Below are 13,404 nucleotides of genomic sequence, written 5' to 3' on the forward strand. Positions count from 1 at the left end.
TGTGTGAAACTGGGCACAGGCCAGGATGCAAGACGTGCCCGTTAAACACCTCCCCAGTCATTCAGCTCCACTGACATCAACAGAATCACCTTAAAGTATGAGACACTAGGTAAGGCCTCAGCTGGAGTCTTGTATACCCCCTGTATAGGAAGGACCATGAAGGCACTGGAGAAAGTGAAGGAGACATTTACAAGAATGTTTTCAGGGATGAGGAACTTCAGTGAAGATAGATTGGAGAACATAGTACAGCACAGAAAGCTGGGACTGTTCTCATTGAAAAGGTAGTTAAAAATCACACAACACCAGGCTATAGCCCAACAGGATTATTTGGAAGTACAAGCTTTCGGAGTGCTGCCCCTTCATCAGTTAGCTAGCTACCAAATAAACCTGTTGGACTATAACCTGGTGTTGTGTGATTCTCAACTCTGCCCACCCCAGTCCAACACCAGCATCTCACTAAAGAGGAAGGCTGAGGGGAGATCTCATTACAGTATTCATGAGCAGTGGGCAAAGAGTAAACAAGGGGAAAAGGCTTCCACTCGTGAAAGGGTCAAGCACAGGTTTGGATAATTAGTAAAGGAAGCAAAACAAAAAGCAATCAGGAGAAAACATTCCACATAATGGGTGATTAGGGTCTGGGATGCACTGCTTTAGTGTGTGATGGAAGCAGGTTCTATCAAGGCAGTCGAAAGGGAACGGATTAGTTGTTTGGAATGGGACTTTTGCGGAGTTATAGGAAGACAACAGGAGAATGGTACCGATGCTTAATGGAGAGCTGCCACAGACAGGACCAGCCAAGTGACCTCTTTCCCATGTTGAAAACAAAAAATCTGTGGCCACACTAGAGGGCAGGAGGAAATGTCGATTCTGCTTGCGCCCACTTTCACCCTCGATAGTTAAACTCTCACACGTAGAATGACCAGTGATTAGGATACACCGGGAACTGATGCGGGCCTCTGGTTTGGAGAATGAGACAAGAGCCGAAGGTGGGGGAGTGAGGAGAAGTAGCTGAACAATCCTGTCAGATAGGAAACCGCCTCTAGATTTGGCCAAGGGCTGCACGCACGGTTCTTACTTCAGCAACCGACCTCCGCTGTTGAGCAGGAGGGCAAAGATAGCTTCTGAAAGGGACGTCCACGAGTTATTGCATCTGCTTGGTACGGTGCCAATATCGGTTTAAAGATGCACGTTTGGCTAACTAGCTTAGATTCCGTCAGCAGTCCCTGCTGCCTGCTTCCTCCAAGTGATGGTTAGTTTTACAACACTGATACACAAAAAAGCAAGCTGCTCATTGAATCGGAGTGTCCCATTGGAATGCTGGAAAGTCTATGTTTGCGGAGTGGAGTAGAACGTGTGGTAGTAGCTGCTGCCTTGCATGTGGTCTCTGGCAAAGAGTAAAGGTGCGGTGGTATGTTGGGACACCCCCTCATACCAGGCTGGTTCAACGTTACCCTTGTCGGTGCCATACCAGCCGTTACGCTGGAGACTGTTGGATAAACTGAGAAAGAGGGAGAGAGAGAGAAAGAGAAGGATGATTTCAATGGGATGTAAATCATATTTTTAAAGTTAAGGCCACAGAGGGTAAATATAAAAGGTACACTGATGCCTCTTTAAGGGGCTATCCCCTCTTAATCTGGTCAATCTAGATCAATTGTTTTTGGAAACGCACTGTTGGAAGGACCAGACCAGTCCCTCTCAATTGGTCAAACCACTTGATGTTAAGCAAAACACAATTTATTCAAACACTATAGTTAAAATGCAACAAAAGAATGAACTTAGAATAAGTTAACAATATTGGGAAAACTTAACAGAATTACAGATACAGTAACTATTACGAACTGTTCCAAAATAGTAGTAGCCCATAAACATACCTATTGGCAAAAAGACAAATTTCATAAAAATAGATTTGTCTTAGAAGTAACTCGGCTGCAGAGAAAGAAACCCCAGCTTCCAGCTGTAAGCAAGAGGGGGAAAGATAGCTTCTGCTTCTTCAAAACTCCAGCAGCTTCCGCTGAACCTAAAAGCTCAAAACAAACTAGAAATCCTGGTCTGAGAGAGCTGGCCACACCCAACCAGGCTGCTTCTATTGTTCCAACAGTTAAAAAACACCAAGGCCTCACAAATTGTTTAATTTACTAACATGCCAAGTTGGCAGTTCTTCACCAGTCTTAAAACCTCTCTTTAAAAAATACCAGGATGTGCAGGTGCCGGTGTTGGACTGGGGTGGACAAAGTCCGAAATCTCTCAACACCAGGTTATAGTCCAACTTATTTAAAATCACAAGCTTTCGGAGCACTACTCCTTTGTCAGATGAAATTACTTCAAAGGAGCAGCGCTCCGAAAGCTTGCAATTTTAAATAAACCTGTTGTACTAAAACTTGATGTCTCGTGACTTTTGCCTTTGGCAACCCCAGTCCAACACCAGCGTCTCCATATCGTGAGCAAAGGCAGAAGTCTTAGGCAGCAAGTATGATAAGATTAGATTAGATTAGATTTCTTAGTGTGGAAAAAGGCCCTTCGGCCTAACAAGTCCACACCGACCCGCCGAAGCGCAACTCACCCAGACCCATTTCCCTACATTTACCCCTTCACCTAACACTACGGCCAATTTACCATGGCCAATTCACCTAACCTGCACATTTTTGGACTGTGGGAGAAACCGGAGCACCCGGAGGAAACCCAGACAAGGGGAGAATGTGTAAACTCTACACAGTCAGTCGCCTGAGGCGGGAATTGAACCCGGGTCTCTGGCGCTGTGAGACAGCAGTGCTAACCACTGTGCCACCATGCCACCCACCAATGAGAATTGAGCTGGACTGGCACAGAGAGGTTGCCGAAATGTGATGATGGATGTTCAGAGTCTTGCATAGAAATCTTTTTACGTGGTGCCCTATCAAGTGTCTTTTCGAAATACAAAAACACCGCATAGACCGTTTTCCCCTTAGTCCACCCTGCTTGATACATTCGCAAAAAAACTCTGTGCAACTATCAGAGCACAATTTTCTCTTTGACCAAACCAAAAGACACAGAAATTTTAAGTAAGAAATATACCTGTCCTGCTCGCTCTGTGACCCCACTGCCCAGGGACAGTCATCGCCTTCAAACTGACGAGGGTTGTCAAAGAAATACGAACGGGAAGCAAAGCTCTGGCCATTAATTATCCCAGTCCCAGCCTGCAGGAGAAAACAAACAATTTCCAATCACACCCAGGCACATTGCAATACAGATCAAACCTAATGATTGCACACTCATTTTAACATCCCATGATCATCGGCAACTCTTTATTCCTTACTGCATTTGAGCAATCTTCTCGCACCATTTTGACTCAAATCACATTATTCTATCTTGCTTGCTGCCTACCCCTTCAGCCTACACTCACAGTACTGGGAGAGTCCGAGCCATGCACAATGTGCTTCAGGGATACCTCACTGAGGGGAGCAGTTCAGTGAATACCTAGATGTCAGGTAGTGTTGCCAAGATACCAGAGGGCTGCCATACAATCAGTGGATTCACAACGAGGAGTGTATCCTCTCATTATGGGACTTGCTTCAGGTGATCACGTGGGATCAGTGTCCATCAGTGCATTCAAACTGTAGAAAGGCAGTTCACCCTGTTCCAGGTGTGGGAAGGGACACAGTTCACCTCACTGTATGTCAATATATTCACACCGATCAGAGACATTTCAAAGTTCAGCGAGCAGAGATTTAAAAGCAAATTGCGTCTCCTGAAAACACAAAAATGTTGTCACGGATGGTAAGTTTCTGTGTGGAAACGGTTACTTCTATTAATTTGAGGAATGTGGTGTCACTGGCGGGGTCCAGCGTTTATTGCCCATTTCTAGCGGTCCTTGAGAAGGTGGGGATGAGCTACCTCCTTGAACTGCTACAGTCCACCTGTTGTGGGTTGACCCACAATGCCCTCAGGGAGGGAATTCCAGGATTTTGGCCCAGCGACAGTGAAGGAACGGCCAATATATTTCCAAGTTAGGATGGTGAGTGGCTCAGAGGGGAACTTGCAGGGGGGTTGGTGTTCCCCATGTACCTGCTGCCTTGTCCTTCTAGGATGGAAGTGGTCATAGTTTGAAAGATGCTGTCTAAGGATCACACATCATTTTGTTTAATGCAAAATCAGCCAAGCACAAATGTCTCCAGGGATTGAATTCTGTTGGTAATTGCTGTGTTAATACTAAAAGAGCTGCGGTTGCTAACGGGCCAAGAACCAGGATGAAATCAAAGACTGGATACCGTGTACAGTCCAGCAAAGAATATGTGACCAGGAGGTTGCACATGTTACCTGTAACAGCAAGCTGTAGTCTAAACAGTTAATAAAGCTGACTGAGACATTCGAACAAACTGAATCCCCGTTATTTGGCATTAATCACTTTCGGGTCTGAACTGTCCTTGTTATCACCTCGTTGAGGTTTGTTTCTGATGTTCCAAATCCCAGTAAATGGGCTGCAGTTTAATATTCTAGATATAGGCCAAATAAATCTACTTTGGTGATAATTTCACAGATTTGATAAAAAAAAAAAGTTATATTTTAGAAAAGGATCCTGTAATTTTTATTATTCACTCATGGGACGTGGTCGTCACAGGCTGGCCAGCATTTATTTGCCTGAGCTAATTGCCTTTGAACGGAGTGGCTAGCTGAGCCATTTCAGCGGGCTATTAAGAGTCGACCATGTTGCTGTGGGTCTGGAGCTGCAGAAAGGCCGCACCAGGTGAGGATGGAAGATTTCCTTCCTTGAAGATGGTTCGTGAACCAGATGGGTTTTTGCAACAATCGACAATGGATTCATAGTCATTAGCGGTTATTGAGAAGATTTGTAGCTCAGTTTAATGATAAGCTGGAAGTTTTGCTTTCAGACGTTTCGTCACCATGACGAGGTAACATCATCAGTGAAAGTCTCCAGTGAAGCGCGGGTGGTATGTCCCGCCTCTCTATTCATAGATCCTAGTTTCTTAAGGTGGATGCTGGAAATCAATACCTAGAAATAGAGAGGCAGGACTTACCACCAGCGTTTCATCAGAGACTCTCACTGATGATGTTACCTAGTCATGGTGACGAAATGTCTGAAAACAATCCTTCCAGCTCAGCGAGCTAACTTACATGTTTATTCATAGTCATCATTATTATTGAATTCAAATTCCACCATCTGCCGTGGCGGGATTCAAACCCAGGTCCCCAAAACATTACCTGTGTTTCTGAATCAATAGTCTACCGATAATACCACTAGGCCTACCCTTGAAATGTAAAGCAATGTTCCGAGTGCATGATAAAGACACATTCACAAACAATAGTTATTCGCTCAAGAAATGGTCATACTTCAGTGAAAGATGACACAATCTGTGTCGGATTTACATTTATACATCCTCACTAACATGGAATGTGATCAGTCTCACTGAAGAATGACGAAAATATTTCATTATCATTCTCACACAGACTGCACCTTGCAGACTAAGTCTATCTATCTACAGCAGCCCTTCTACACAAGATCAACGGAGAAGATTCGACAATGTCATTGTCTACACTATAAGCTCTCAGTGGGTCAAATATCTGGTGATTCCTATGACAGTGTGAATATTGGAACCCAACAGAGTATTGAGCGGTTCACAATATTCTAGGTGCGATCTATCTAGTATCTTGAACAGTTTTAGCAGGACTACCCTATTTGATGTATTACACACACTTTGAAATAAAGGCCAACATCCCATTTGTCTTCTCTATTCTCATGCTGAGGTTGTACAGGACTTTAGTGAGGCCATTTTTGGAGTACCATGTCCAGTTCTGGTCGCCCTGTTATAGGAAGGATATTATTAAATTGGAGAGGGTTCAGAAGAGATTTATCAGGAAGATGCCAGAAATGGAGGGTTTGAGTTTTAAGGAGAGGCTGGATAGGCTTGGACTTTTTTTCACTGGAGCATACGGGGCCGAGGTGTGGCTTTATACAAGTTTATAAGATCATGAGGGGCATAGATAAGGTGAATAGCAAAAATCTTTTCCCTAGAGTGGGGGTGTTCAAAACATGGGGGCCTATTTTTAAGATGAGAGGTGAAAGATTTAAGAGGGGCATTACATAGAGAGTGGTTAGTGCGTGGAATGATCTACTACAAGTGTGAATACAGGCGCAGTTACAATATTTAAAAGACATTTGGACAAGTTCATCAAGAAGAATGGTTTAGCAGAATATGGGCCAAATGCAGGCAAGTGGAACTAGTTTAGTTTGGGAAACTTCAATGGCATGGACGAGTTAGACCAAAGGGTCAGTTTCCATGCTGTGTGACTCTATACAGTTCATCTAAGGAGACGGGCAAGACGGGTTGTTGTTGTGTTGCCATAGTCTTACCAGACCATAGGCGCTTCTCTCATTAGAGAGAAGCAACTGGTGGTGATTTAACCTGAGGACCACCAGACCTTAGGCAAGGTAAAAGGTTGAGAAGGAGAGTCCTGCATTGTAACCCAAACCCATGCTGTTGGCATCACACTGCTCTGCAAATCAACAGTCCAGCCAACTGAGCTAAACTGATTCCCACAAGGCGGGTTAGCAGCTTGGTGTTAGTACATGTGCCTACACTTCCCATACACCAAGGGCAAATAGTGTGTCATTGTGTGTAACATTATCAGTGATGTGCAAGGCTGTGTTTATAGGCAATGTTACCATTAGCTGGAGAAAGGAATGCACATGAGCAGAAATGCAGTGCAACTTTGGCTTTCAAAAGGAGGAGAGATGTTGCTACATTTGGATCTCTTTGACAGCAGTTAGTCTCACCAGGGAATTATAACTAAGCCAGTCACACAAAGCATATTTACAAGTTATGCCAGCAGCAGACCACACAAACCAGCCGTGTAAATAAGCAATGATTGAAATGATTGCTTGGTAATGAATTGTCAGTCATCTAATATGATTAGTAAAAGAACTCAAGGTGTCACAAGCAAATAGAACAGAAATCGTTTTCCTCTCATTTGTGAGACTGGTACATGAGATTAATGACGTAACCATGCAAAAAAGCCTATTAGCTGAAGCCTAACGGAACTTCAAGCAGGCACAAAAACTGGCTTCATCATCGGAAAACGTGACAAATGGAGCAAATAAGTTGCAGAGTATTCCAATGGCAGTGGACACCCCCGCCAGTCTGACTGAACTTGGAGAACACCACTGGGTGAAGGCACAGCCTCACTTAGGACATATCCCGAACAGAGGGGCTGCAGGTCAGCCCACAGCAAAACTCCAAAACAAAGCCAAACAGTTAAAATTTTCTTCAGGGTCCAGGCCAGCAAGCCATTGTAGTTACTGCTCAGACTCAAGACAAAAAAAAAAGAGTCCCATCAAACTTAAACTGAGCAAGTGAACTCAGGCAGTTTTCCAGGACAGTGCATGCCCTGGAAAGTCCACCAACATCTGGTTTGGAACAACTAAATTGCTTAGCAACATGCTTGCATGTTGACCCAGGCAGCAATTCAATGATTCTGCAAGACCCGCCCAGTGCCAAATGCCTTACGTGGTGGAAACAAAGGCAGAAATCAGAAGGCTGGAAAGCGAAGGAATAATAAAGCCAGCGCAGTTTGCCGAATGGACAAGCACTGGTCGTTATCAATTGTGAAGCCCAACCGGTCAGTTTGCCATTGTAGGGATTTTAAATTAACAGTAAACTGCTTTTCACAGCTGGATAATTACCCAATCCCTCACATATATTAATCAGATTTATATGCAAATCTGGCAAGGAGACTGTCCTTCATGAAGCTGGACATGAACCATGCGTACTTGCAGTTGCGGTGAGATGAGCATTCCCAGAAGTATGCCATGATCAATACCCATAAGGGTCTGTACCAACATAAGACTGCCATTTGGGGTTTTGTCAACCTGTGCAATTTTCCAGCAGACGATGGAGAACATTTTACAGGGTCGACCCCAGGTCATCATTTATTCAGATGACCTGTTATTAACAAGGAAGACAAATAAGGAGCACTTCGAGAACTTGGACATAGTCCTTAGATGTTTCTATCAGGCGGGTATATTCTTAGAAGGGAAAAACATGACCTACACGGACTACAGAGTTGACATGAGCAGGTTACACCCTATGGAAGACAAAGGCAGATGTACAGCACGGAAACAGACCCCTCGGTCCAACTCGTCCATGCTGACCAGGTATCCTAAATTAATCCAGTCCCATTTGCCACCACTTGGCCCATATCCCTCTAAACCCCTCCTATTCATAAACACATCCAGATACCTTTTAAATGTTGTAATTGTACCAGCTTCCAACACTTCCTCTGGCAGCTCATTGCAAACACAGACCACCCTGTGTGAAAAAAATTGCCCCTTAGATCCCTTTGAAAATTTTTCCCCTCTGACCCTAAACCTGTGCCCTCTAGCTCTGGACTCCCCCACCCCAGAGAAAAGACCTTGTCTATTTACCCTATCCATGCCCCTCATGATTTTACAAATCTCTATAAGGTCACTCCTCAGCCTCTGATGCTCCAGAGAAAAACAACCCCAGCCTATTCAGCCTCTCCCTGTGACTCAAACCCTCCAACCCTGGCAACGTCCTTGTAAATCTTTCCTGCACTGTTTTAAGTTTCACAACATTTTTCCTATAGGAGACCAGAATAGCACACAATATTCCAAAAGTGGTCTAACTAATGCCCTGTACAGCCGCAACATGACCTCTTAACTCCTATAGTCAATGCTCTGACCAATATAGGATTGCGTACCAAACACCTTCTTCACTATCCTATCTACTAGAGACTCCAATTTCAAGGAACTGAACCTGCATTCCAAGGTCTTCTTGTTCAGCAACACTCCCCAGGACATTACCATTAAGTGTATAAGTCCTGCCCTGATTTGCCTATCCAAAATGCAGTATCTCAAGTGTCTAAATTAAACTCCATCCACCACTCCTCGGCACATTGGCCCATTTGATCAAGATCCCATAGTAATCTGAGGTAACCTTCTTTGCTGTCCAGTACACCTCCAATTTTGGTGTCACTTGCAAAGTTACTAACTATACCTCCTAAGTTCACATCTAAATCATTTATATAAATGACGAAAAGCAGTGGAGATGCGAGGGCAGTCAAAGGTGCCCTGGCTCCCACGTCTGTGCTGGAGTTTAGGTCTTTCCTTGGGTTGGTGAATTATTCCGGAAAGTTCATATATAACCTGGCCTCCATCCTGATAGCTTTGCACCAACTCTTTAAGAGGGGTCAGCATTGGCTGCACAGTCAAACCGTAGGTTTCAGGGAAGTGAAGAAACAGCTATCATCCTCCAAGTTGTAGACACACTATGATCCCAAGTGAGATCTGGCATTGGCATGCAATGCCACAACCCCGCCCGCCCTCCCCCCAACCCCGGTATGGCATCGGGATAATTTCAGCTTTTAGGTCGTCCGTCCCAACAGCGTATTCATCCAGGACCTCGACTTATGCTGTACACAAATATGGCCAGATGGAGAAGGGAGGTTTGGCATCATATTTGGAGTCAGGAAGTTCCAACAATACTATTACGGATGTAAATTTGTAATCATAATGGGACCACAAACCCCTGCTAGGTCTACTTAAAGAGGACAATGGAGTGCTGCCCACAGTTTCAGGTCGAATTCAGCACTGGGCTCTCATTCTGAGTATATTTACAAGTTGAAACACCGTCCAGGAAGTTTAATGAGCTGCCAGATACACAACCAGTGGAACCTCGACTGGAAGAGTTTGTAACGTTTTCAAATCTTCTGGCCACACTTCCAGTCACAGCTGACAATGACATTTCTGAGAGAACATCTCCGAAGCACCGAGAGAGATCACGGGAGATTTGTTCTCGCCAGGGCAGGAGAGGAGAGGAGCATGACAATGCAAACTCTCACCAGACTCACCAGATCCTGAGCTGGTCTGCGAACTCTGAAAAACAACACCAGCAGGGCTGTGGGCAGCAGCTCCCAAAAAAACAGGATGCAACCAAACACAAGGTAACCTTTGTCCCCGAGATTCGACATCAGATCAGCCTGCAGGAGATGGAGGCGAAACAAAAATTCTTTTCATTTCCAAGGAAAGTATCTGCCACCACCAGGCGCGTGCACACAGGCACGCGCGCACACACAGACACGCGCACACAGGCATGCGCACACAGGCACGCGCGCACACACAGGCACGCGCACACACACAGGCACGCGCACACACACAGACACGCGCACACACACAGACACGCGCACACAGACACGCGCACACAGACACGCGCACACAGACACGCGCACACAGACACGCGCACACAGACACGCGCCCACATAGGCAGGCAGGCACTCACAGGCACACAGTAACAATTTGGTTTAGGTTTCATTATCACATCTACTCAAGGAGTAGAGGGAAAAATGCACACAATGTCACCATTTGTGGTGCCCTCTTATGTACAAAAATAGAAAATAAAGGAATATGTTTAAAAAGTTCATCACTACAATTTGGCAATGTAAACTCCCCACCCTCCACCTGCCCCCCACCCAATACCAGATCAGAGCAGAAGTGTGCTAATGTGCGTGCGCGCGCGCACACAATCTTATTCCATTCACCAGCAATGTCACACCTTTACAGTCATGCCAAATCGATGATCATTTTCCCCCCCATCTCCCAAAGGCAATAACCTGCCCACACAGGGTCACGAGGTCGCAGGTTCAAGTCTCCCTCGAGACTGGAGCGCATAGTCCGGGCTGACATTCCACTGCAGGAAGTGGCGACCCCAACAGATCCTGCCCCAGCTCTAGCCCATGACAGATATATGCGCCCTCCTGGATCAAACGTTTTCCTTTTCTCTGCCTCCCTAACCCAGGCAAGAGTTAGCCGGAAACAGCCAGGCCATCGGTGTGCAGTCAACAGCAAAACCACCCCCACCCCTGTCCGAAAGAATCGAGAGCATTCTGGTCTCATGCTCACCTGGTCAGAAACGTTGTACCAGCCATAATCAAAAGAGTCGTGCGAATCTGGTGAACACATCACAGCGACTAGGTTATAACAGGCCCGGCTGGCATACAGAAGGAACACCAGTGCTCCCACAGCTGTGGTCTGACACACCGACGTCCCCTAAAGAAAAGTCAGTCAAAAAGAAAACCACATCATTTCAAGGCAGAGGACACTTTAACAACAAGATCAGCTGCCGCTTACTGACACACGAGGCCCACTTATCCAGCTGACCACCCAGACAACACAACCGATGGGCTCGAACCCCTTCCAGCGCCGCATATTCCACACACAGAACGGTTCCACATCCTGGCTCCCCACCCCCTTTTTACCCAATCCCAATATGCTCAAAACACAAGGAATTTAAGTTACCTTTGGAATACAGACACCAGATGGGATTGGTGGGACTGCGATACCCTGCTGCAGTTCAATGAGACAGCCTACAGCCTGTTCTGAAGGTCAGTACAGGTCGTTCTGCTATAAGGCACGTTTCGTCAATGCGAATTGGCTATATCGGGATTGATGAATTATGGACGCTGTTTGAATAATGCAAACTTTCTACATGACCTGCTGGGCTTTTCCAGCACCACACTGCTCTGTCATTCTCAAGTTCCCATCACTCACTCTGCAACATCAGTACCCTTTTACACCCCCAGCACTCCAAACCCCATCTACTGCATAAACGCTGCCCCCTCCACACTTCACATCAGCCCTGATGAAGAGTCATCTAGACTTGAAACATTTACTTTCTCTCTCCACGGATGCTGCCTGACCTTCTGCAATTTCCAACAAGCTTGTTTCAGATTTCCAGCAACCGCGGTATTCTGCCTTTACATTAAACATTAACAGAGCACTTGTCTGAACAGGGATCATGCCCCATCTAATCTCCACACAGGGTTTAGGAACGGAGAGGGAAAGTGGAGCTGCAATCCAAGTCGTTTCCCCTCCCTCATGGGAGTCACAATGCTGACAAAGTAGTAAGCTTTACAATCCTTTCCTTTACCCGTGCTTTGCACGCTCCTCTTAACAAAAATAGCAATACAGTATTCTCAAATTTATGCATGGACAGTGAGGGTATTGTTTGGTTCAAGCACAGGCATTTTCCCCCCCCGACACAGAGAGCCTGTCTAAGCTAACAGACAAAGGACTGCAGCTGAGGAACGCTGTGAAGCCAGTGCCTAACCAAACCCCACTGAAATACACCGAAATAGCTTGAACCACACCCTTGACAGCAAGGTGCACCTGCACGGTTTGTCAGGGTTACCTTGGATTCCAGGTAGATGCTGGTGGAAGGCGACGTCTTGGCAATGATGTAGAGGCAGACTGCCAGTGTGATGGCACAGGCGACGAAGAGGGAGTCGTTGATGATGACCCGCACCAGGACGATGGTCTTGGTCTCCACGTGCTGAATCTTCACCAGCAAGGCACAGGTCAAATTCACCGTCAGGAACAGCAAGCTGGCAACTAGGAAAACCAATCGGATGGGAAGTCTGAAATCACAAACGTCGGCGTTTTGTTTCTTTTAGAAACGGAAGCCAGAAGGGGACAAAAACCCTACCAAACAGGTCACATGCAGAGAACTTTGCTCCTACCTAGCGTCGCACAACAGAGGTGACAAAACTAAATGGTGGCTGGAAATCCTAAAGAAGAACAGAAAATGATGGAATCATTCGGGAGGTTGGTAGGGCCTGTGCAAAGAAAACCAGAGTTAACTAAAAGGCCTGTGGTGATCTTCCATCAGATGAGATGATGTTAATTCTACTTCAGTGTCCCCACGTGCTGCCAGACCTGCTGACTGCTTCCAGCATTTCTGTCCATGTTCCAGTACAGATTAAACTCCAGAGCTTAAAAATGTGTTGCTGGAAAAGCGCAGCAGGCCAGGCAGCATCAAAGGAACAGGAGAATCGACGTTTCGGGCTTAAGCCCTTCTTCAGGAATCATTCCTGGCCTGCTGCACTTTTCCAGCAACACATTTTTAAGCTCTGATCTCCAGCATCGGCAGTCCTCACTTTCTCCCAGATTAAACTCCAGTAACCTTGCAATAGTAAACGCAGCCTTTTATGGTACTATTTTTCAACAGTTACTGGTAACCTGCACCAGAGAGGGTGTGGTATCTTCCACCATCTTTTTGGAGAGAGAGTTCCGAAGCCTCATGACCCTCTGCTTTAAATGGGTGACCCAAACATCTGTCTCGTGCAATTTTAAACACACTCAACAATAAAGCTTCCATAATCCTGATCAGGTAGACAATTCCAAAGAGCTGCTGCCCTCTGCTCCTCCTATTCCCAGTCCTACACAATCAGGCACTTTATCCTGTGACGGTGTCCCATGTTTTAGATTCCTCAGTCTAGTTTTGGAGGGGGGGAGGTGGGGGGGGGGGGGCGGCGAGCATGATTAAGATGTACAAAGCACTGAGAGATATGAATAGCATAGACTGAAATAAATGTTTTACTTTGATGGAGCTTTCGATC

The 13,404-nt window shown here is 45.8% G+C and overlaps 1 protein-coding gene across 6 annotated transcripts in view; it reads right to left on the bottom strand.

Annotated features, from left to right (window-relative positions):
* Window positions 1-408: 408 nt before the first annotated feature.
* The window catches only part of LOC122543857 (integral membrane protein GPR137-like), a 45,276-nt gene continuing 32,280 nt past the window's right edge, over window positions 409-13,404 (bottom strand). For 5 of the 6 annotated variants that reach the window (XM_043682707.1, XM_043682712.1, XM_043682710.1 and 2 more), the window contains 6 exons: window positions 12,526-12,573; window positions 12,198-12,423; window positions 10,910-11,056; window positions 9,862-9,990; window positions 3,052-3,173; window positions 409-1,498 (listed from right to left, as the gene is read on the bottom strand). In XM_043682707.1, the coding sequence (XP_043538642.1) occupies window positions 1,327-1,498; window positions 3,052-3,173; window positions 9,862-9,990; window positions 10,910-11,056; window positions 12,198-12,423; window positions 12,526-12,573 (844 nt within the window). In that variant the 3' untranslated portion in view covers window positions 409-1,326. The remainder of the gene's footprint in view (window positions 1,499-3,051; window positions 3,174-9,861; window positions 9,991-10,909; window positions 11,057-12,197; window positions 12,424-12,525; window positions 12,574-13,404) is intronic. The other variant, XM_043682708.1, reaches the window with a different exon arrangement.

This window comes from Chiloscyllium plagiosum, chromosome 45, assembly GCF_004010195.1.
Source record: "Chiloscyllium plagiosum isolate BGI_BamShark_2017 chromosome 45, ASM401019v2, whole genome shotgun sequence".
In the NCBI taxonomy this organism is placed as follows: Eukaryota; Metazoa; Chordata; class Chondrichthyes; order Orectolobiformes; family Hemiscylliidae; genus Chiloscyllium; species Chiloscyllium plagiosum.